General features: G+C 45.2%; 1 protein-coding gene across 4 annotated transcripts in view; it reads right to left on the bottom strand.

The window, feature by feature from the left end:
* The window catches only part of SLC37A2 (solute carrier family 37 member 2), a 59,851-nt gene that overhangs the window by 9,515 nt on the left and 28,437 nt on the right, over nucleotides 1-21,899 (bottom strand). For all 4 annotated transcript variants that reach the window (XR_008327720.1, XM_053366656.1, XM_053366655.1 and 1 more), the window contains exons 6-16: nucleotides 17,785-17,861; nucleotides 16,284-16,450; nucleotides 14,666-14,703; nucleotides 12,315-12,482; nucleotides 11,094-11,184; nucleotides 10,250-10,312; nucleotides 9,025-9,110; nucleotides 7,428-7,476; nucleotides 4,663-4,736; nucleotides 2,449-2,527; nucleotides 83-180 (exon numbers count right to left, since the gene is read on the bottom strand). Coding sequence is in view for 3 of the 4 variants with exons in the window: in XM_053366656.1 (XP_053222631.1) it covers nucleotides 83-180; nucleotides 2,449-2,527; nucleotides 4,663-4,736; nucleotides 7,428-7,476; nucleotides 9,025-9,110; nucleotides 10,250-10,312; nucleotides 11,094-11,184; nucleotides 12,315-12,482; nucleotides 14,666-14,703; nucleotides 16,284-16,450; nucleotides 17,785-17,861 (990 nt within the window). In the remaining variant the exon portion in view is untranslated. The remainder of the gene's footprint in view (nucleotides 1-82; nucleotides 181-2,448; nucleotides 2,528-4,662; nucleotides 4,737-7,427; nucleotides 7,477-9,024; nucleotides 9,111-10,249; nucleotides 10,313-11,093; nucleotides 11,185-12,314; nucleotides 12,483-14,665; nucleotides 14,704-16,283; nucleotides 16,451-17,784; nucleotides 17,862-21,899) is intronic.

Genomic DNA, 21,899 nt, shown 5'->3' with positions numbered 1-21,899 from the left:
CAATAAGGCAACATGGAAGTCTCACAGAATGGTTGGGTTAAAAGAGGAATTGATGTGGAATGCACTGCAAAAGGAAACTCACTAGGCAAGCCAGGAGATCGGCGGCCATCAACATGTAGAAGACATTGTCCCAGCCAGTGCGAGAGATCAAACCTGCCAGCAGGGGTCCAAGGGCAGCACCTGCAAAATGAAAAAAGAATGATGCAAAGGATTAGCAAGCAGCCAAGAGCGAAGTCCAGCTCGTGGCAATATGGAAGGCAGGCTCCTTCTAGCACAGATGGCGCATAAAACCTATGTCTGCAAATCCTACATGGTGGTGATGGAGGAAGACTCAGGAAGTTAGAGATGACCAACATGTACTCACGGATAACAACAAAAGGCCTGCTGTGCTGGATCACAGCGAAGGTTCTTCTAGCCAGAACTATGCATCTAAGAAGGCGGCAGCCATATACCCTGAGCTCACAAGAAGCACATGGTGGCAAAAGCATTTGGTGATCTCTGAATGTGGGGGTTCTGTTTGTAGCTAACATGGCTGACTGCTGTTGACAGATTGACCATTTACAGCAGTGGTTCTCAACCTGTGGGTCCCCAGGTGTTGTTGGACTACAACTCCCATCATCCCTGAGCTCTGGCCTTGCTAGCTAGGGGTGATGGGAGTTGTAGTTCAACAACATCTGGGGACCCACAGGTTGAGAAAAGCTGATTTACAGCATGGGTAGGCAAACTAAGGCCCGGGGGCCGGATCCGACCCAACTGCCTTCTAAATCCGGCCCACGTACAGCCCGGGAATCAGCGTGTTTTTACCTAAGTAGAATGTGTCCTTTTATTTAAAAGGCACCTCTGGGTTATTTGTGGGGCCTGCCTGGTGTTTTTACATGAGTAGAATGTGTGGTTTTATTTAAAATGCATCTCTGGGTTATTTGTGGGGCATAGGAATTTGTTCATTTCCCCCCCTTCAAAATATAGTCCGGCCCCACACAAGGTCTGAGGGACAGTGGACCAGCCCCTGTTGAAAAAGTTTGCTGACCCCTGAATTTACAGGGGGTACAGAAGCAGGGGTGTCACCAGGGATGTTGGAGAGCCCTACAGATTTGTCTAAGACATATAGGAGCACAGGAAACGGACTTCTGCTGAACCAGCCATTGGGCCATCCATCTCAGTGGGGTCCACAAGAGCAGGGGGCTACCCTTCCCCAACTCTCAGGGTGGGGGCACATGTCAAAGTTGGTGTGGCCATCTTTTAAAAAAGAAAAAGTTTACTTGGGGGGAGGTAACCCAAACCCTTTGGCATTGCAGAATCACAGTGGGGTAACTATGGGAGCAGTCAGCTTAAGAAGGTATTTTGATGATGATGATGATACTACTTTAAAAATCGCAGATTTGGGGAGCCACAAAAAGTCTTTTGGTATTACAGTATTACAATGGGTGACCTAAGGAAACAATCAGTATAGCTCCGCCCAAGGCATGATGGAGAACAGCAAGAACCGGGAAAAGATAGACATAACATTTTATAAGGACAGGAAGAAACATCATGGACAGAGTAATGGACACACAGGAAGAACAAGGATATAGTTTGATTGCCTCACTTGCAGTTTTATAAATCATTTAATGTGTCAATACAAATGGAAGTTGTTAATACTGCAGTTGTTGTATAAGGCATTGTTATTTTGACCAGAGTGTAATTGAAGTTATTAAGATTTTTGAACGCCTAAATAAAGTAAAACTTCAAACCAACAACTCTAGCACATGGGGGGCCACATAAATTGTGTAATTTGGTATCTGAATGATTGGTATTAGTAATTGTGTTATAATTTGGCATTGTTATAATGAGGCTATTATTGGATTGTAATTGAAAACTAATAAAAAATATTATCAAATAGAAAAGAAAAGGAAGCAATCAGTATTTACTTTTTTAATGAAGTGAAAATAAAGTATTTTGCCATCAGAGGAGCAATGACATCATCATCATCATCATCATCATCATCATAAATGTATTTTGGGAAGCCTTGACGAACCACAAAAACCTATTTAGGGCAGACGCACTTAATTGCAGATTTGCGTCATATGGGTGAGCAATGCGGCAATTAGCCCCATCCCTTCTCAGGGCAGATTCAGAGCTGATATTGGCTGGGTTTGAGACAGAAGTGGGCCCAAGGTGTGGAACTAGTAAGTAGCCAGTTATCACCACATCTCCCTGGATAATGGTATCCTTTGGGGAAGAGGAAAAACATCTGGCCCTCTGAGGCTTCGTATAACAAAACATGGGTTAGACTCAAATTAACACTTAGGCCAGGTGTGGAGAAACTATGGCCCTCCAGGTGTTGTTGGACTGCAACTCCCATCATCCCTGGCCATTGGCCATGCTGGCTGGGGCTGATGGGAGTTGTAGTTCAGCAACACCTGGAGGGCCAAAGCTTCCACACTTGGCCTAAGCTTCTTAGCTACTGACCGACAGATCCCGTTCCATCAATGATGGCTGTAACGGTGGCAAGGGCCTTTGCGTTTCCTTGGAGACATTCGTGAGTGCCCTGGGGTGGAAAAGAAAGGGGTGGGGGGAGCAAAGAAAGAATACAAGGTTAAAGGAAAATGTCACAAATGAACATTGCAAGGTTCTTGTTGCTCTGGAGGGCTGGACTGGAACCAGTTAGTGGACGGAAAATTCAGGAAAGTGGATTTTAGTTAGCTATTAGGAGGTTTAGATGGTGTGGTAAGTGAAACCATAGCTTAGTTCAGCAGAGCAGCAAAATGACTGGAGAATAATAATAATAATAATAATAATAATTCATACCCCGCCCATCTGGCTGGGTTTCCCCAGCCACTCTGGGCAGCTCCCAACAGAATAATAATAATAATAATAATAATAATAATAATAATAATAATAATTCCTTTAAATAATTCCTTCCTGTTGTTAACCTTCCTTCTTTCATGGCCTCTGAGTTGTTTCCACAGGCGAGTTGAAGTAAGCAATGATGTGCTTCTGTGTGAATTTTGAATTTTGATATAAGATGATCAGAGCCCCCCCGAACTTGAAGCATGGGAAGTCCCAATAAAAATTTATAATTTGGCAGAATATTTGGACTATATGATATGTATTTGTATAATTTGGAATATTTAATGTGATTTGATTGGGTTCTTAAAATGGAAAATTTAATAAAAATTATTTTAAAAATATAATAATGATGATGATGATAATGATAATAATAATAATAATAATTAATAATGCAATAAAACATCAAACATTAAAAACTTCCCTAAACTTAGTGCACGCTTGCACTAAGTCATGGTTTGCTTTAGCAAGATGTGTGTGAGCCGGGCCAGAGATCTAGGTTTTAATTGATTATTCCAAAATGAGTTAGTTTTGTTAAATTGTACGGCTTTTAAAAGTATTTTTAAAACCAATTCAAAACATTTTAAGATTGTACACATTGAAGGAAACATGTTGAATATATATAATTGCAATGAACTTTTTTGGGGGGGGGGGATTGCATTGAAAACGCTTTCCCTAGACAAGCCAACACTCCCTGCAACAAGAGTGCTCTGAGCCTGTACTATTTTCCACTTTGTTCTAAAACCATCCTGACTACATCTTTTTTCTTTCTTTCTTGTACACTAACAGCTGCCATGAGAGGAGGGATTTGCCGAAGGGACAATTTTACAGCCAATTAAAAAAAATATTTTTTTTCCAGAGTACCTGGAGAATGTGTAACTGATCTGTGCCAGATTAATTCAGATCTCTTCCAAGTTTTGAAGGCTGTGTGCTGGAAGCCAAGAGCTTTCCTCCTCCTCCTGCTCCGGAGGCTCTCTCAGCCAAGGTGTCATGTTTACACTCCGTGGAAAGAATTTCCTATTCTAGTGCCCAAAGGAGAAAACTGCTGTGCTGTGCGTCTGCGTGTTGAATCCTGTTCTAGGAATGAATTCAAGGCCAGAAAAGCTCAAGTCACATGAATGCCCTTAATTGATGAATAAGAAATGGTTGCAAGGGACAAGCCTCAGAGAAGAAAATCAACTGCTTCAGACAATCGGATCTGGGTTATAGCTCAGCAAGGTACTCGTCAGCTATAATTTAATATCCTGGCTGATTCGGAAGCTGGTAATCATAGTTTCCCAGTTTGGATGAAACAGGCAATTGGAGGCTTCTCGGTTTAAGCACGGATCCTGACTAGTGTCCAAATGTGGGGCCGCTGAATTGTCTAGGAGCCAACCCGGGTTGTTAGCTCAAAAGGCCTCTGGAGCATAGCTGTCAAGCGTCCCTTAATTGGAGGGACAGTCCCTTATCCCAGCGCCATGTCCCACTGCTGTCCCTTATTGATGGATGTCCCTTAAATTTCCCGGGTTTCAAAGGAAGCAGCTCCTCTCCCTTCGTTTTGCGCGAAAAGTGGTTGCTGCTTGTAGTTATTTAATTGCAGTGTTTCATCGGTTGGTGTCTTGAGCAGCAACCTCTGGAAACGAAGGGCTAAAAACCGGCACTGCTCTCCAAAATTATCTGGTCCCTTTTAACTTCGTATTTCAGCTGGTTGACTAAAATCCCTTATTTTGGCTGCTGGTCCCTTATTTTCACGGCTGCTGGTCCCTTATTTTCAAATCTATAAGTTGACAGCTATGCTCTGGAGTGAACATTTTTGTTTCCCAGTGAATAACAAGAACTTCTGGGGACAATTCTTACCAAGTCCGCTGACACCGCAGTTGTGATGAGAGCGTACGGCCCGTTGACGAGGGCGCCGCAGATAATTAACATCACTGCAGAGAGAAAGAAAAAACACACATCAGCCACGTAACCTTGCCGTCTCAATTTATTTGCTTCCATTTACAAATCACTTTGCTACAAACTATCCCAAAGACATCACTTTGCCAACAAAGGTCCGTATAGTAAAATCTATGGCTTTCCCAGTAGTGATGTATGGAAGTGAAAGCTGGACCATAAAGAAGGCTGATCGCCGAAGAATTGATGCTTTTGAATTATGGTGCTGGAGGAGACTCTTGAGAGTCCCATGGACTGCAAGAAGATCAAACATATCCATTCTTAAGGAAATCAGCCCTGAGTGCTCACTGGAAGGACACATAATGAAGCTGAGGCTCCAATACTTTGGCCACCTCATGAGAAGAGAAGACTCCCTGGAAAAGACCCTGATGTTGGGAAAGATGGAGGGCACAAGGAGAAGGGGACAACAGAGGGCGAGATGGTTGGACAGTGTTCTCGAAGCTACGAACATGAGTCTGACCAAACTGCGGAAGGCAGTGGAAGACAGAAGTGCCTGGCGTGCTCTGGTCCATGGGGTCACGAAGAGTCAGACACGACTAAATGACTAAACAACAACAACAACAAATCCCAAAGCAATTTTAAGTCAATGAAAAAAGTGCAGTGGAAACAATGGCTGTAGCTCCCTGGGGGAGCACCTGCTCTGCAGGCACAAGGTCCCAGGTTCAATCCCCAGCATCTCCAGGTGGAGAGCTGCTGCCAGCCAGTGTGTAGACAGTACTGAGCTAGATGGGCAAATGTTTGGACTCAGTAGAAGGTGTGGGATGTGTAATCACTGAAGCAGTCAATTACAACATTTCCTGCTGCCTAGAGCGGACACACAGGGGAATGTTGCTCCAGCCAGGAGGACTTCCTGTCACACCTGGTCTGGAGCATCCTCCCCGTATGTGACCAGGTAGATGGGCATGACCCTAAGGTAAAGGTAACGGGACCCCTGACCATTAGGTCCAATCGTGACCGACTCTGGGGTTGCAGCGCTCACCTCGCTTTATTGGCTGATGGAGCCGGCGTACAGCTTCCAGGTCATGTGGCCAGCATGACTAAGCCGCTTCTGGCGAACCAGAGCAGTGCACGGAAATGCTGTTTACTTTCCTGCCAGAGTGGTACCTACTTATCTATTTGCACTTCGTGCTTTTGAACTGGTAGGTTGGCAGGAGCAGGGACCAAGCAACAGGAGCTCACCCCGTCGCGGGGATTTGAACCCCCGACCTTCTGATCAGCAAGTCCTAGGCTCTGTGGTTTAACCCACAGCGCCACCCACATCCCTGGGCATGACCCTAGCAGACCCTATAAAAGGGCTGGTCATGCAGCCATCTTCTTCTTGGACTCTTCTTTGGCTATTTGCTGCTCTTTTACCATCTTTTGCTGGCTCTTAGCCATCCATCCTTACAGAGGATGGAAGCCACAAGGTAAAAAATCTGGGGCCTATCTCAGACTTCTTTTCTCTACAAATGTGTTAGGGATTGTAGGACAAGACCTGCCAAGAAAAACAAAGAATTTATTTATGTATGCCACAACAGCAGCAAGAGTCTTGATAGCACATGGATGGAAGAATGAGGACATCCCAACAAAAGAACAGTGGCAAGAAAAACTGATGAAGTATGCAGATTTGGCTAAATTGACATATAAATAGTGGGACGAGGACAAACTGTGACTGTAAGAAAGAATGGGAGCTTTTTACAAATGATAGAGAAAGACAACAAAATGAACTGGACTCCTTGGCAGGTTTGAACAAACATACACAAATTTATTGGTTGATAACGTGATAAATAATGTAAGGATATGTAAAATTTTATAACATGCAGAGAATACTATGTGCTGAGAAATCAGAGAGAGGAGCTGAGGGAAGTCCGGGGGGGGGGGGAGGATGGAAGAGAGGGGGGAAGGGGGGAAATTAATGTAAGCAATTATATGGTTTGATAATTTGTTATGTTGAAGCCGTTAATAAAAATATATTTTTTAAAAGACTTCTTTTCTCTGCAAATGTAACCACAGGATTGAAGCCTGCCTTCATGATACTACTGTAAACTGAATGCAAGTAAACTTTACCATTACTTTTAAAGAAGACTGTCATGTTGTTATTATTTTTAAGAGGGGGAAAAGGGAAATTTACCAGGAGCAATCCATTCCGGAGAAGCCAGACTTCTCAACTTAAACAATTCTAGCGAACCCACCAACTTGCTTCTACCAATTTGCAATGGAATGTGCTTTGCTACTAGCTCACTAGTGTGAGTGAGGCAGGATAATATCTAAGCAATATATCCTCTCCTACTTCCCTCAACATTCCCACAGAAGGCAGGTTCTTGTGTTGGAAGTGGGCATGGGTAGCAAGTGCAGCTGGGCAGGGCTAGCAGGATTAGGCCCCCTCATGCAGCAGATGGGTGCTTGAGGGGGATTATATGCCTTCTCCAAGTCTGTGAAGCAATTTGCTAGCTGGAACACCTTCACGTGTAAAGTAGAAGGTGACACTCAAATCACTATCGTACTGCCAGATCCAGATAGCCTGGTGATATATTCAGAGAACATTTCTTTCCCTGCACAAAACTGACGGAAGAACAGCAACAAAGGCACCATCAGGGTCCAGTGGTAATGTGAGAACTAGCTCAGAGGTTTCTTGGTGGAAGCCAGTGTATGCCAGTGGTGAAAATCTCCAGAAATTAGTGCAACTTTACCTATTGACGTTGCTAGTCCATTCTGGCCAACATGGTTGTAGGCAAAGAGCTAGAAGAGAAAGCAAGGCAGTGAATGAGCATTTCCAGAGCAGTTCAACAAGCCCTCCCAGGGAACTCTAGGAATTGCAGCTCTGTGAGGGGAATAGGAGTCTTCTAACAGCTCTGAGCGAACTCAACAAAAGCTCCCAGAATCTTTTGAGGAAGCCATGAGTGTTTAAGGGGTGCTTTAAATGTATGGTGTACTGCAATGCGCTCTATGTGGGGCTACCTTTGAAGGTGACCCAGAAACTACAACCAATCCAGAATGCGGCAGCTAGACTGGTGACTGGGAGTGGCTGCCAAGACCATATAACACCGGTCCTACATTGGCTCCCAGTACATTTCCGAGCACAATTCAGAGTGTTGGTGCTGACCTTTGAAGCCCTAAATGGCCTCGGTCCAGTATACCTGAAGGAGCGTCTCCACCCCCATCATTCTGCCCGGACACTGAGGTTCAGTGTCGAGGGCCTTCTGGCAGTTCCCTCGCTGCGAGAAGCCAAGTTGGGGGCCTCCATCAGGGCCTCTGGGACGTTGCTGCTGCTGCTCTTGTGAGATCTGGGAGGACCGCTCCCTCTCCTGCCAACTCCATCTGGCCTAGGGGGCGGGGCCTGCACTCACCACCACAGCTTAAGAGGCCTGAGAGAGGCCTCCGGGACACTGCTGCTCCACCCCCATCGTCCAGCCCTGACATTGAGGTCCAGCTCCGAGGGCCTTCTGGTGGTTCCTTCCTTGCAAGAAGCCAAGTTACAGGGAACCAGACAGAGGGCCTTCTTGGTAGTGGTCCCTGCCCTGTGGAACGCCCTCCCATCAGATGTCAAGGCAATAAACAACTATTTTACTTTTAAAAGACAACTGAAGGCAGCCCTGTTTAGGGAAGTTTTTAATGTTTAATGTTTTGTCGCTTTATTGTTATTATTACTCTGTTGGGAGCCACCCAGAGTGGCTGTTGGGAGCCACCCAGCCAAATGGGCGGATTATAAATAATAATAAATTATCATTATTACGTTTGGGCATGGTCAAGTCATGCATAGGAAGGATGAGAGGCTATCAAACTATAATCCACTGGGATTTGGCCTTGCACTCTCTACTTTTCAGTTCAGCCTTTGCCAACCTGGTGCCCTTCAGATGTTTTGGACTACAACTCCCCTAAGCCCTGGCCACCACAAGGTGGTGTAGAAAAACGGCGACTAAAGTAAGCAAAGGGCACGCCCAGATGACTTGTTTATTGAACATTCATCTCAATTTGCTCACAGGGAACTTAGATGACATTGGCTCTTTCATGAGCATTCGTTTGCGGGGATGTTAGAGGATGTCGCGCCAAAGCAAGTGTTATCCCATCCTTTTCAGTGCATTTCTCCTTCACCTCTTGAAAAAAGGTCCTTTCATTTGGGGAAGTGGGTTTGTTGCGCAAGACCTCCCAGCCGCCTATGATTGCACAACCTGAAGCTGCGGGTATGTGACCCCAAAATAGTGACTGCCTAAAAGTGCCTGGACATGCAAACTGGTGTTTATCACCTTGCTGCCTCTGAAGCTGGAAGTGCGCAATAGGGAAACTCACCATGGGAACAGCCAAAATGAGCATCGTACAGCATGTCGTGCCCCTGCCACCTGTGTAGTCAGAGATGAGACCTGCCAGGATGCCTCCTGCAGGGGGAAAAAGTCACAGTTCACTTTTGGAAGTTGGCAAAGGGTGGAGAATGTCAGGTCTGAGAGCCATGAACTCACTCAAAGGCCTTTAGCAAGCCAAAAAATATCAGATTTTCTATTTTACAATTTAAAGTACTCATTTTTACATCCTTAAAATATCAATGACTTCCCTTCTTCTCCTCCCATGGTTCATTTTGCATATCATAAACCCCTGCATATTTTACAAAAACTATACCATTCAGTATTCCATTATTAAATCCATCAAAATTTATTTACGCTGTTGAATTTATCTTAATGCTGACAGCGTTTTCAGCTGTAGAGTTATTTCCCATATATTCAATAAACGTTTTCCAATCTTCTCTAAATGTATATTCTTCTTGTTCTCTTATTCTATATGTTAAGTGTGCAAGCTGCACATATTCCATAAGCTTAAGTTGCTACTCTTCTTTGGTTGGGACTTCACTCGTTTTCCATTTTTCAGCTAACAACACGTGCTGCAGTAGTGGCATACATAAATAACCTTTTTTGACACCTGGGAATTTCAGTCTGAATTATCCCCAACAGAAAAGACTCTGGTTTGTGGGGGAAAGTACTTTTGAACTTTTTTCCCAATTCATGATGTATCATTTCCCAATACTCTTTTACCCTTTTAGAAGACCACCACATATGAAAGAACATTCCCTCAACCTCTTTGCATCTCCAGCACTTATCTGATTCAGTCTTACACATCTTAGCGAGACTACTCGGAGTTAAATACCACCTGTCAATCATTTTCAAGTAGTTCTCCTTCAAAGAATAACACGCTGTGAACGTCAAAGCACTTTTCCAGAGTTAAGCCAAATAAATTTGCAGACAAAAATGAGTCTTTTTATAATTTACTGCAGTAATGAGCTCCAGGATAATGTAAACCCATTTGCCGTGCTTGAAACCCAATGATTTTCAGTTGCCGTATCTGTCTTTGGCGAAGTTTGTTAAATTTGCTTTGTCTGTTATTAGTTCTGTATATTTATTTTCCTTTGGCTTTGGATAATCGGACTTCATCTTGTTTTGTTTTGTTTTGGTATCTATGCACACAAATATAATTACACTACTAATATTATTTTTTAAAAAAGAAAAAGAAAATTGATGAAACAAACCAACTATGCCGCCGACGTCAAAGAGGGTGGACATATCCCCTGCCTTTTTCGCGGTGAAATGAGCTGCAAAAAGAAAAACAGGAGAAATGGCTGGGTGAGCAGAGAAGATCAAAATGTGATGGAATTAAATGGGGGCTGCAGGGTTTGCATGCAAAGGGATCCACATTCCATTCCACCATCACCAACAACTCCAGTTGAAGAGATGTCAGTTGCGGAAGATCTCAAATACAGTTGTGTATTTGACTCTGCACAGCTTCTGCCAGTCAGAGTCGACAGAACTGGGTTAGATAAGATCAATGGTCTGACTTGGCTGGAAGCAGTTCTCTGCTTGTTGGCAGGAGACGTAGCTCAATGGAAGAGGATAAGTTTTGCATGCAAAAGTCCCTGGCATCTCCTACATCTGAAACCCTAAAGAGACACTTCCAGTCAGTGCAGCCATTATTGTGCCAAATAGGGTCAGTACTTTGAGAACGAAGCCTTTAGCTCTGCTCTTCTAGGCTTTTGTTTTAACTCTGCTATTTAATTCTTTTGTTTTAATTCTGTCCTGTTTTCTTTTCTTGGAAGCGCTTGTTAGGGCTGAAACGGGAGCATAAAATCATTTTTTTTCCTCAATCAGTAAAGTAGAATAAAATAAAACGAGGTCCCACTGAATTCTTTATAAACAAATAAAAAAGTTTTTCTTCTTCTTAAAAACGGGCCCATCTTTGGGTGTGATGTGGGACATGGACCTAAGCCATCCTTTGGGAGGCTCAGAGTTGTTGGAAAATCCCACCAGCAAAACTTCCTGAAGCAGGTTCTCAGATCACAAATTGGGAGTCTCCATAACAAGCTCCTTGCAACTCACCCACATTCACAATGTAGAGGGGAAGCCAGTAAAGGAACGTGTAGCTGACTAGTTTTGCAAACAGCAGGCAAAAGGAGAACTCCACAACTCCCTGCAGAGAAGAGAGAGAAAGGGGGAAAAAACCATTAGCAGCTAATGAAAGGCAGTTTTTGCAAAGACAAAGGCCCCAAACAGACAGGACACAGAGGTACGGGTGTCCGTGGGGGTGGGAAGGGGGATGTTGCCCCCCTGAATCACAAGCCACCAATTCCCACAGAACTTGAGGTACAAGGGGGAATGTGCAGGCATTCATCTTCCTGTTTTGTTTTAAATATATATTTGTGAGAAACCAGGCTCCATTCAGGGCTTGCCTTTACCCTCCCCTAGATAAATGCCGATGGACGCCCATGCATCAATTCATGATCTGATCTCCTTTTCTCCTTTTGTCAGCCTCAGCCTAGTATACCTGAAGGAGCATCTCCACCCCATCGTCCAGCCCGGACACTGAGGTCCAGCTCTGAGGGCCTTCTGGCGGTTCCCTCACTGCGAGAAGTGAAGCTACAGGGAACCAGGGAGAGGGCCTTCTCGGTGGTGGCGCCCGCCCTGTGGAACGCCCTCCCATCAGATATCAAGGAAATAAACAACTATCTGACTTTTTAAAGACATCTGAATGATGTTTAGGGAAGTTTTTAATGTTTGGTGTTCTATTGGGTTTTCAATATTCTGTTGGGAGCTGCCCAGAGTGGCTGGGGAAACCCAGCCAGATGGGCGGGGTATGAATGAATGAATGAATGAATATATTCTTACTAAACAGTAGCTGACAGGTGTGCAGCTGCCAGTCTGATCCATACAACAGCGCACCTGTCAATTTCAATTTCTCGTCTTTCCAGTCTTCTCTCCCCACCCTGGGATATAAATATAGTACAGTGGTACCTCGGGTTACATGCACTTCAGGTTACATACGCTTCAGGTTACAGACTCCACTAACCCATAAATATTACCTCAGGTTAAGAACTTTGCTTCAGGATGAGAACAGAAATCATGCAGTGGGGCGCAGGGGCAGCGCGAGGCCCCATTAGCTAAAGTGGTACCTCAGGTTAAGAACAGTTTCAGGTTAAGAACGGACTTAACTTAAGTTCTTAACCCGAGGTACCACTGTAAACTGAACAAAGGGAGTTCTACCACTGCAACTAGCCTCTTACAACTCACCCCACCCTCCCTCCCCTGTGGGGTCGTACTCACAGGTATCCGTAGGGCATCAATGAAACTAATGGCTTCCCGGTTTTCTGTCGATTCTTTGCTACCTTCCGACATGTCCACAATGTTTTCTCGGCTGTTGCTGGAGATATTTAGGCTCCCGTCGCTGATGGAGTGGCCCGCCTCAAGACCTTTCTCTTCCAAACCGGCGGTCTGAGAGAGACACAAACAAATAAAAACACCTCAGGAGTTTGGATCGAGATATGACCCTTCTATTTGTCGAACTTTCCCTCAGAAGCAGCTGCTCTTTATTGAGTCGGACCACTGGTCTATGCAGCTCTGTTTCCTCTAGAGTGGCTGGCCCCCAGGGCTTCAGATGGGGGTCTCTCTCAGCCCCTACTGCCCCAGAGATGACAAGGACTGAACCTGTGGTCTTCTGTGTGCATAGCAGATGTTCTGCCCTGAGATATGGTAGTTCCTTCCAAGCCAGGCCTCTCCTTTCCCAGCTATGACAAGGAATTGGGCTGACACAAGTGGGAGCTTGTTTAAAATAACTTTTTTTCTTAAAAAAACACCCCAAAGCCTTCCTTTTAGGAATTCTAGGTGCCGAAATCCCAAGGGAGCAGAAAATCCTATTTATGTATGCAACCACAGCTGTGTGGATGTTATTGGCCCAGAGGTGGGTAGAAGATGAAGTCCCTGCCAGAGAAGAATGGCAGATGAAGTTAATGGACGATACTGAAATGGCTAAATTGACCAGAAGTATCAGAAATCAGGAAGACCAAAAATTTAACAAGGAATGGGGGAAATTTCTAACTTATCTTAAAGACCACTGTAAGCAGTTAAAATCGTTAGTAGGATTGGAATATCACTTGTAGTCTATGGGTGAATTTTGGACATAATGGAGATGTAAAAGATTTGGATTGTCATAAAAGATGCGGGAGGAAATGATTAACAATAGGACCCACAAAGGGGAGGAGGGAAGTCCAGGAGATTCTTTGGAATCTTGTTTTCATGTTGTATGTTGGATATGTGATCGTAAAACTTTAATCTGAACAACCAAATAAATAAATTTATGGGGGGGGGGAGTGTTGCTGTGTTGGGTGCTCCTGTCCAGCATTCTAGCCAGCCATGCCCTTTTGCAGGATGTGCCATTCCTTCTCAGTCAGCATTCAGTGGCTACTGAGCATGCTCAGTCCCCAGCCCTTTAACAGCAGCTCGATGTGCAGCCATTAGCTGGGGAGAAGAGAGCCGGTTAGGTCTCGTCTCAGATGCGCAGGAGCAGCTCCCATGTGGATGGGAGAACGCGTCAATGACCCAACTGTATCATGGAGAGAGTTGCCAACTATGTGAGGAAGGTATGTCCAGTTGAGCCCTTTGGGAGGAAAGGAGGGGTATAAACGGAATGAATGAATGAACAGAATCACTGTAGAGTTGGAAGGGACTGTGAGAGTTGGCTTATTTTGGTTTTCCTTCTAGCAGCATGGAAGCTGCTCATAAGGAAGATGGAAGCGCCTCAGCTCCATCAGACTCCGTCAGCAACGATCAGAGAGGTAAGGAGGGGAGACTGCAGGGCTGTGCAAAAATACTGAGGGTTGGAAACCAAGTGAGGGGCTTCCGGAGCAGCGAGCCAAAGGATCGGGTGGGGATCTGCGCTCCTGCTAACTCAAGACAGACCCAACGCCAGAGAGAGAAACGGGGGGCAAGGCGTAAGTCACCCTGACCTCGGGGGGGGGGGATCCTGAGGGCTGAGCCTAAGGCAGCGCAAAAAAGAGGCCTCCCAAAAACTAAAAACCAAAGATAAAATGTTTTTAAAAAAAGACGCAGGGAGGATCTCTGAGCAAAAGGGCTAATCCACTCTCCGGTGCAAATGCCCCCAAACCCCGACGAGGCAGCACTGAACTCTTCTATAAAAGGAGACCGTTAAAAGCAAGATGTCTGCTCCTTAAAAAATTAAAAACTGGAAAAAAATCAACGTAATTGACAACCCCCATAAGCGAAAGTGGGGGGAAAGGGAGAGACGAGAGGAAAAACTTTTTCTTGGCAAAAAAGAACACAGAGTTTGACCCGAAAGCAGAGAAGGGGACCGTAACATTACACAGATTACTACAGTTTTCAGCAAAGGGCCCCGAAGCACTGAACAAGAAGCTGAAATCTGAAATTATAAAAGCTGCGCATGATGCTAGTCCACTGTGAGTAAGCCGTGAAGAAAGGATATCGACTCTCTCAACTTCCTTCTCCCTCCCTCTCTTCTATATACTGAAAGGAAGAAGAAACAGCTGTTTGCTGTTAGTGGAGGAAAGTTTAAGTCTCATTAAATTGAATGGTGCTTGCTCCCCAGTAAATGTGCATAGGATTGAAATGTACGTGGGGGGGGGGGAATGTGCAAAACTTACATGATGGAGAGGAGGGCTGCAGTCGACGTCTTCGGGATCTGAAGTGGAGAGGAGACTGTATTACAAAAGCACACCTTTCATTCGGAGCAAGATGACATCAGCAACGGGGGTGCGTGTTTTATCAAATATATTCCAGTTTGGAAATCAGGTAATTAGTGCCTGGCTGGATGAGACCTGTGGTCCATCTAATCTAGCATCCTATTCTGTGAAGGCACAGAAAGCCTCTCTTGCAGGAGGTCACCTTAAGAAAAGCACATCCCTGCCAGGGCAGAGAAGAAAGCAGTTATAAGTGCTTTCTACCACTAGGTGGCAACATCTGCTCGTCTACCGCTGATGAAATGAAATTCAGGGATGCTCAGAGATGTTCCTTCTCAAGTCCTATGTGGGTCAAAAGCAATGATCCCCAATTTGACACAGACTAGTTCACTGCCGCCTCAGTGAGTCTCTCTGGGTTTCTATTGTGCCTTTTAAACATTGCATGGTCCAATAAGCCACATGCATATTCCATTTGATTGTTTTTGGCTTTTAAGTGTCTATTTGAGACAATTCTGTTGTTTGGATTCAGGTCCTCTCTTTGCTTCTCACCCCCCCTCACTTTGGTGAATTGCTATTTCCTACCACAACTATATTATCCAGATATGCTCTTATTAAGCACGCATTGCTTATAAACTGCATCCCCTCTCTGGCTAACACCCTGGTCCTAAAGGAGTTTAAAAGGTAAAGGGACCTCTGAGCATTAGGTCCAGTCGTGGCTGACTCTGGGGTTGCGGTGCTCATCTCACTTTATTGGCCGAGGGAGCCGGCGTACAGTCATGTGGCCAGCATGACTAAGCTGCTTCTGGCGAACCAGAGCAGCACACAGAAACACCGTTTACCTTCCCACCAGAGGGGTACCTATTTATCTACTTGCACACTGACGTGATTTCGAACTGCTAGGTTGGCAGGAGCAGGGACCGAGCAACAGGAGCTCACCCCGTCGCGAGGATTCGAACCGCCAACCTTCTGATCGGCAAGTCCTAGGCTCTGTGGTTTAACCCGCAGCGCCACCACTTTAGTCAGAAGTAAATATCATGGATTTTATAAGAACAGAAATTACTTTCTTGGGTTTGCACCCAAACACTCTCAAAGCAAGAGTAGGCAGGTGTGCATATAGGGCCGAGCCAAAAATTATTTTCAGAACTTTTTTTGCATCAAAACGGAGTGCTCAGGATGGGGGCTGGGGAGACAAAAGATTTCACAAAGCTGGCCCCTCCTTTTTCTGCTACTGTCTCCACCTCCTCTTCTATGAGACTGGTGACAGGGGATCACACCCATGGGAGTCCTGGCTCTTGCTAGGCACCAGTTGTTTCACCTACCAGGCTCCAGAGTGAGGGCAGAAAGCATTTGCCCTCACTCTGAGTTGGCTTAACAACAACAACATATAATCACATAATGCCATTGTCATAAAGTCAAATCAGAGAGAGGGCAACACTTCCTAAACTCTCTTGGATTTTAAGGGAGTGATTTTTTTCTGCTGCTGCCAGACTTCATTCCTGTTTGAGTTCCTGTACCCACGTGCCTCCAATTTTGCCAAGTGTGTTTGTGTGCAGGGAGACATTTTGGCTCAGCGTACACTCACATTCAATGAGGAACAAGAAGCAGATGACGCCCATGCTGGCTATGATGATCCCAGGAACGATGAATGACAGGCCCCAGGCATTTGAAACCCAGGCACCAGCAATCAGGGATCCTAAAATGTTTCCGACAGATGTGTGTGAATTCCAGATGCCCATGATGAAGCCTCGTCTGGTAAGATAGAAAAGACATGGTTCAGTTCAGACAGCAAGTCCAAAGTCTACACCGATCATAGTTTAGAACCAAAACCACAGCTTGAGTTTCTGAGCTTGCAGCTGGCAAACCACAGTTTCCCTCCTATCAGCTTTTAGCTTCAGAAGTTCACTCTTGCTTCCATGGCACAGCAACCTTTTGAGAAACAGTGCCTTTAGCTATGGTTTGTCCATTAAGACATCATTCCCAACCATAGCTAGCACAAAGCATGGCTTGCCAACCCCTATTAAACCACACTTTCTTGTTCAGACTGTTATCGCTAATTGTAAACCCTCAGGCTCCATTCAGAAATGCTGTCCAAACCATGCTTACCAAAACTTAAACTATGGTTTGGTATTATGTCTGAATTCACAAATCATGATCTGCAAACCCACCTTCAACCATGGTTTCTCATTCTGGTTTGACCACTGATTGCAAACCATGATTCATGGTTGCTCCTCCCTCAACCCTGCTCGTTTGCCCTTTGGTACTGACTACTGGGGTGACCCATAGCTCCCACTTCTCAGGTCCTGGGCTCACCTCTGTCTGGTGTCCACAGCTCAGGTCTGATACCAGAATCGTTTAATGAGCAGAGGGTTGCCAAATTGGGGATTCAGGCAATCCCGGTTCAAATCTCTGCCCAGCCATGAAGCTCACTGGCTGGCTTCATGCAAGTCATTATCGCTCAGCCTAGCCTACCTCACAAGGTTGTTGTGAAGATACTCCGAGCCATTGATTTTATATTACTGGTTTATTAACTGTACTTTCACGCTGCCCCATTACTCTGGATGGAGTACAGTCATACCTCTGGTTACAGATGCTTCAGGTTGCGTTTTTTCGGGTTACAGACCGCCGAAACCAAGAATACTGGAACGGGTTACTTCCGGGTTTCGGCAGTCACTCATGTGCAGAAGCGCCAAACTGCAACCCACGTGTGCGCAGACACACCACTGCAGGTTGCAGATGCTGCGGGTTGCGAACGTGCATCCCGCACGGATCACATTCGCAACCCAAGCGTCCACTGTACATCAAAAAGCTATTTTGAAAAACACACACACACACACCATCAAACATAATGCCTTTCACAAAAAGGCAGGAATGCATGTGCGATTATTATTTTTTTAAGCCCCATGATGGTGCCATAATCAGGTCACTCCCTCATTTTCCAGCGCAGGGTGATATTTTCCATTTTGGCAAGGGAATAAATCTGGTACTTCCTCCTGGGATGAGGATTAAGCAATTGGCACTTGAAAGCAAAACAACCACCCACAAGACACAGTTCGACAGATACAGTATTAGGAAACGAGACTCACTTCCCCTTTCCAAACCAGTTGCCAACACATGTCACTACGGACGGCCATCCCGTTGTTTGCGCCAAGCCATTGAGGACCTAGTGGGTGGGTGGAAGGAGCAGGAGAGGGGAAAAACACAGCTAGTTAAGCCAAAGTTAGCATTATGCACAATGCCTTATCATTATAAGAAAAACAATGGGTTGTGTAAAGGGAATTGGGGGTTGCTCGTGCGTAAGGGGGCTGCTGCTCTAGGCAACGTTGTCTGGCTAAACCTTTCCCTGGCTGGACAGCCCTTTCTCCGTGGCTGTGTCAGTCACTGGCAGAATCTGTCAGTGGGCGTTTCCTGAACTTCTTCCAACATAAAAGCTCTTTGACGCCAAGTCTCCGCCTAGCCTTCCTGCGCGGAAGTCTTCTGCGCAGAGTGGGTGTGGCCAGCGGAGGTCCTGGGCTCTCCTCGCTGGTCTCTGTGGAAGAGTCTTGGAGCCATCTCTCCGAAGTCCTTCCCTGCTCCCCTTTCTTCCTGGTGTCACGCCGATTTCCTTCCCCAAAGGAAGTGTTCTCTCTCTCCCTGCTGGTCCCTTCTCCTGCATCTTTGGGGAGCCTTACCTCCACTCTTGGCTCCGATGGCAGTTCCCTGACAGGTTGTAACTAATGGGTTGTATCTAATGCTAGGCCCCATCTGCACTATGCATATAAAGCAGCATCATACCGCTTTAAATAATAATGGCTTCCTCCCAAAAAATTCTGGGAAATGTGAGGAGAGTTCTCCTGTTCCCCTCACAGAGCTGCTTTGGATTGGACTTCTGGAACGGATTAAGTTTGAGAACCAAGGTACCACTGTACCCTTAAGCCATGGTCCAATTCCAAACTATCCCCCTCTTCCACCTGTGATGTATTTTAAAAAGCCATGCACACAATTATTGTGTTACAGTGCCTCATCTAGTTTAGCTCTACACCAAGACCATCAGGATAGCTAAACTCAGTCCCCTGGCAACTGATTGTACACATCCCCAAAAGAGCTGTAGGAACAAAGTCTTCCTCACTGCTCATTCCCAAGTAAGCAAGCCAGGGACCCTGATTTTCTGAGTCAACTCGAATTTGGGGGTGTTTCCGGGATGCATCTCGCCTCTCTTCATTCTAGACTTCCCGGTGAGCAAAACCTGGCTGGGCTACCACCCAAACCAGTTGTGAAGTTCAATCCATGAAGGAGTGGGAGGAGAAGATTAACATGACTTGTCCCAGAGCCAGTTTCAATTGGGAAGGAAGAACAATGGGACGCCTTGCCCAACCGGCTCTCTAGGGTTTCAGGAAAAGTTCTCCCCGAGCACTATGTGGAGATGCTAAGGAGTGAAGTTTTCTTCCCTCAAAGAAACTACTTTCTTCCCTTGGCTCAAGCTTAGGGGATACCCATCCTGGTTTTCAGGTGCACGATGTTGATTGGCCAGCCCCTGTGACCTGTCACAAAACCACCAGAGCTCAGAGATGATTGGTTGGCCTGAGTCTTCATGGCAAAACCTTCTCAAGGCTGCTCAGCATTGATTTGTTGGCCCTGGTATCAATGGCACAGCCTGCTCAAGACAAGCTTTTAAAGTATAAATTAACTTGTTTTTTTAAGTGGCAATCAAATATTTGAGAGCAGGTAGACATGTGATGTCCTTGAAAACATAAACAATCTTTGGAATGCTTAAGGAATAACATCAGGCTATGGACTATGGATTTCCTGATCAGGTTTCAGCTGTGCTTTTTATGTTAATAGCCAGCAAAGAAAGGACCACACCCAGGAAACAGTGTAAACGAGCTCATTATGGAATGATTCACTGGAGTTATATAAGGACGCAGGTATCACTCTGAGAAATTGCTTACTAATGCTTGTATTGGATTTTTCCATAAGTTAATTAATCAATGAATCGCTCGAGTCAAACCAACAGCTTTAGTTAATTGAGCTGTGGGGACAAAGTTTAGTGACAGAGATCAAAACTGAAGGGGACAGTCGCAAGCTTAACTTTTAAAGCTACTGTTTGAAGAAGTTTGGGGGTCTTATATACAAATGATTACCACAGTGTGGATCCGTTTATTAAATTCTATGTTATATCATGCTTTGGTCAACAACTTAAAGAAAATGCTTGGTATGCAATCAATCAGTTGAAAAGCACTCACGCTCTTCAGATGTAAATCCCCTGACATTTAAGATATTCCAGGGATGATTGGTCTTAAAATTCTATCTCACACGGCAATTGCAGTGACATCCACACGGAAAGTGCTCTGTTGTACCCAAAGCTCTGAAATTCTCTCCCATCAGAGGCCCATAGAAATTTATTTATTTGTTTGTTTGTTTGTTTGTTTGTTTATTAATTACCTGATCTGCTTTCTTTGGCATAGCCATCCCATGACAATTCACTATATGTATTTTCTCACAAGAAAATTTGCCACATAATTTCCAAACAACCGTCTGATCAATGAGCAGAAGCAATGAAAATTCCTGTTTTCTTTTTGAAGTAAGTTAAGGTATTTCTTTCTTTGCTGTTGTGTCTTCAGTACAAACTGTTTCAGCTCAGCTGTTTGTCAGATTCCAGCCTGTTTCTTTCTTATTTTTAATTTCCAAGTGTGCTACTGGTGTTTCCCATATTGCATGTGGGTTGTTTTTAATTGTAAGTACACTGCTCTGGGAAATATACATTGACAGGGAAGTTTTTAATGTCTGATGTTTTATTGTGTTTTTAATATTCTGTTGGGAGCCGCCCAGAGTGGCTGGGGAAACTCAGGCAGATGAGTTTCTCTGCCTGAGAAAGCAAAGTTAAGTGGACGCTCGGGTTGAGAACGTGATCCATGCGGGATGCACGTTCGCAACCTGCAGCGTCCGCAACCCGCACCATTTCTGCACATGCGCGACCGCCGAAACCCAGAAGTAACCTGTTCTGTTACTTCCTGGTTTTGGCGGTCGGTAACCAGAAAAAATGCAACCTGAAGGGTCTGTAACCCAAGGTATGACTGTATCTCTCAAAAATGCCAGGGTACTTAAGTGCAGCGCTTTTAAGGTACGGTAATAAAGTGCCAGTACTCAGATATTGAAAAAAGTGTCGGTGAGGACCGCCACAAAAGTAATACTGGTTGGGTGGAAACTTACTGAATCATCAATTTTGAAATATGCATAAGAGTGGGGCTGAGAAGTTCAGACAAAAACAGAAGCACCATATCCAGGAGTTCCTGCGTCATCAAACACAATAACCTCTCATTTGACTGCCGTGTGTGTCATTCAGACAGACAGGCTCAGCTGGGATGGGAAAATATACTGCATCTTTCTCTAAGTTATTCCGATGGCTAAATATATCAGGTTTCTGTTTGCCCAGACTGCAGTGCATGTGACTATGAGATCCACAAAGCTGAGCATCAGAAACCGTTTTTCCACGAGGAAGCAAATGGAGCAGAGGAGGGGCAAACCGCCCACTCTAAAGTTCATTGAGCAAGGAAGGTCAGAGGGGGGGAACCTGGTACCCAGGTCCTACATAAAGGCTACAGATACTTGATTCTTTATACTGCTCCATCAGTGCACATGGTTATGGTGGAGAGAGGTGCCTGCCCCAAGGAGACTGCAATTTATTTTTGCCAACAGGGCTGACAAGAGGAGGAGGAAAAGAGAAAGCTGACCTAGGCAAAAGATAATCACAATCTAACTTAGAAGGTTAATGAGAGGAGCCCTAGAAGCCACCTTACATGAAATCAAACCACTGGTGTATTTAGTATCGCCTGCACTGACTGGCAGCTGCTCTCCAGGGTTGCAGGCAGGGGTCTTTTCCAGGGGATTGAACCTGCGACCTTCTGATGCAAAGCAGAAGCTCTGTCCTTGAGCTACGGCCCTTTCCCAAATGAGGGTGTGCAATAAGCCACTTTATATTAAATCAGGCTAGCAATGCTTCCAAATCCATAGAAAAAATCCTTTCTTCTTTTTTTGCAATTGGTTTCAAAGCGAGTTCTGAAGTGGCCCAGGAAGACTCAAGTCCCTGTCCTACTGTCCTTTAACTGGAGACTAGGACCCATACAGAAAGGTGCACACATTCCAGTGTATCAGGAAATCTGGGACAGCTGCCAGAGGGGCAGTGGCCGGCTTCTCTTTGTTAGAATTCCTGCTCCATGATTGC

The sequence above is a fragment of the Podarcis raffonei genome, chromosome 15, assembly GCF_027172205.1.
Source record: "Podarcis raffonei isolate rPodRaf1 chromosome 15, rPodRaf1.pri, whole genome shotgun sequence".
Taxonomy (NCBI): Eukaryota; Metazoa; Chordata; class Lepidosauria; order Squamata; family Lacertidae; genus Podarcis; species Podarcis raffonei.
The sequence above is the reverse complement of the archived record's forward strand: the minus strand, read 5'-3'. Positions and strand labels throughout refer to the sequence as shown.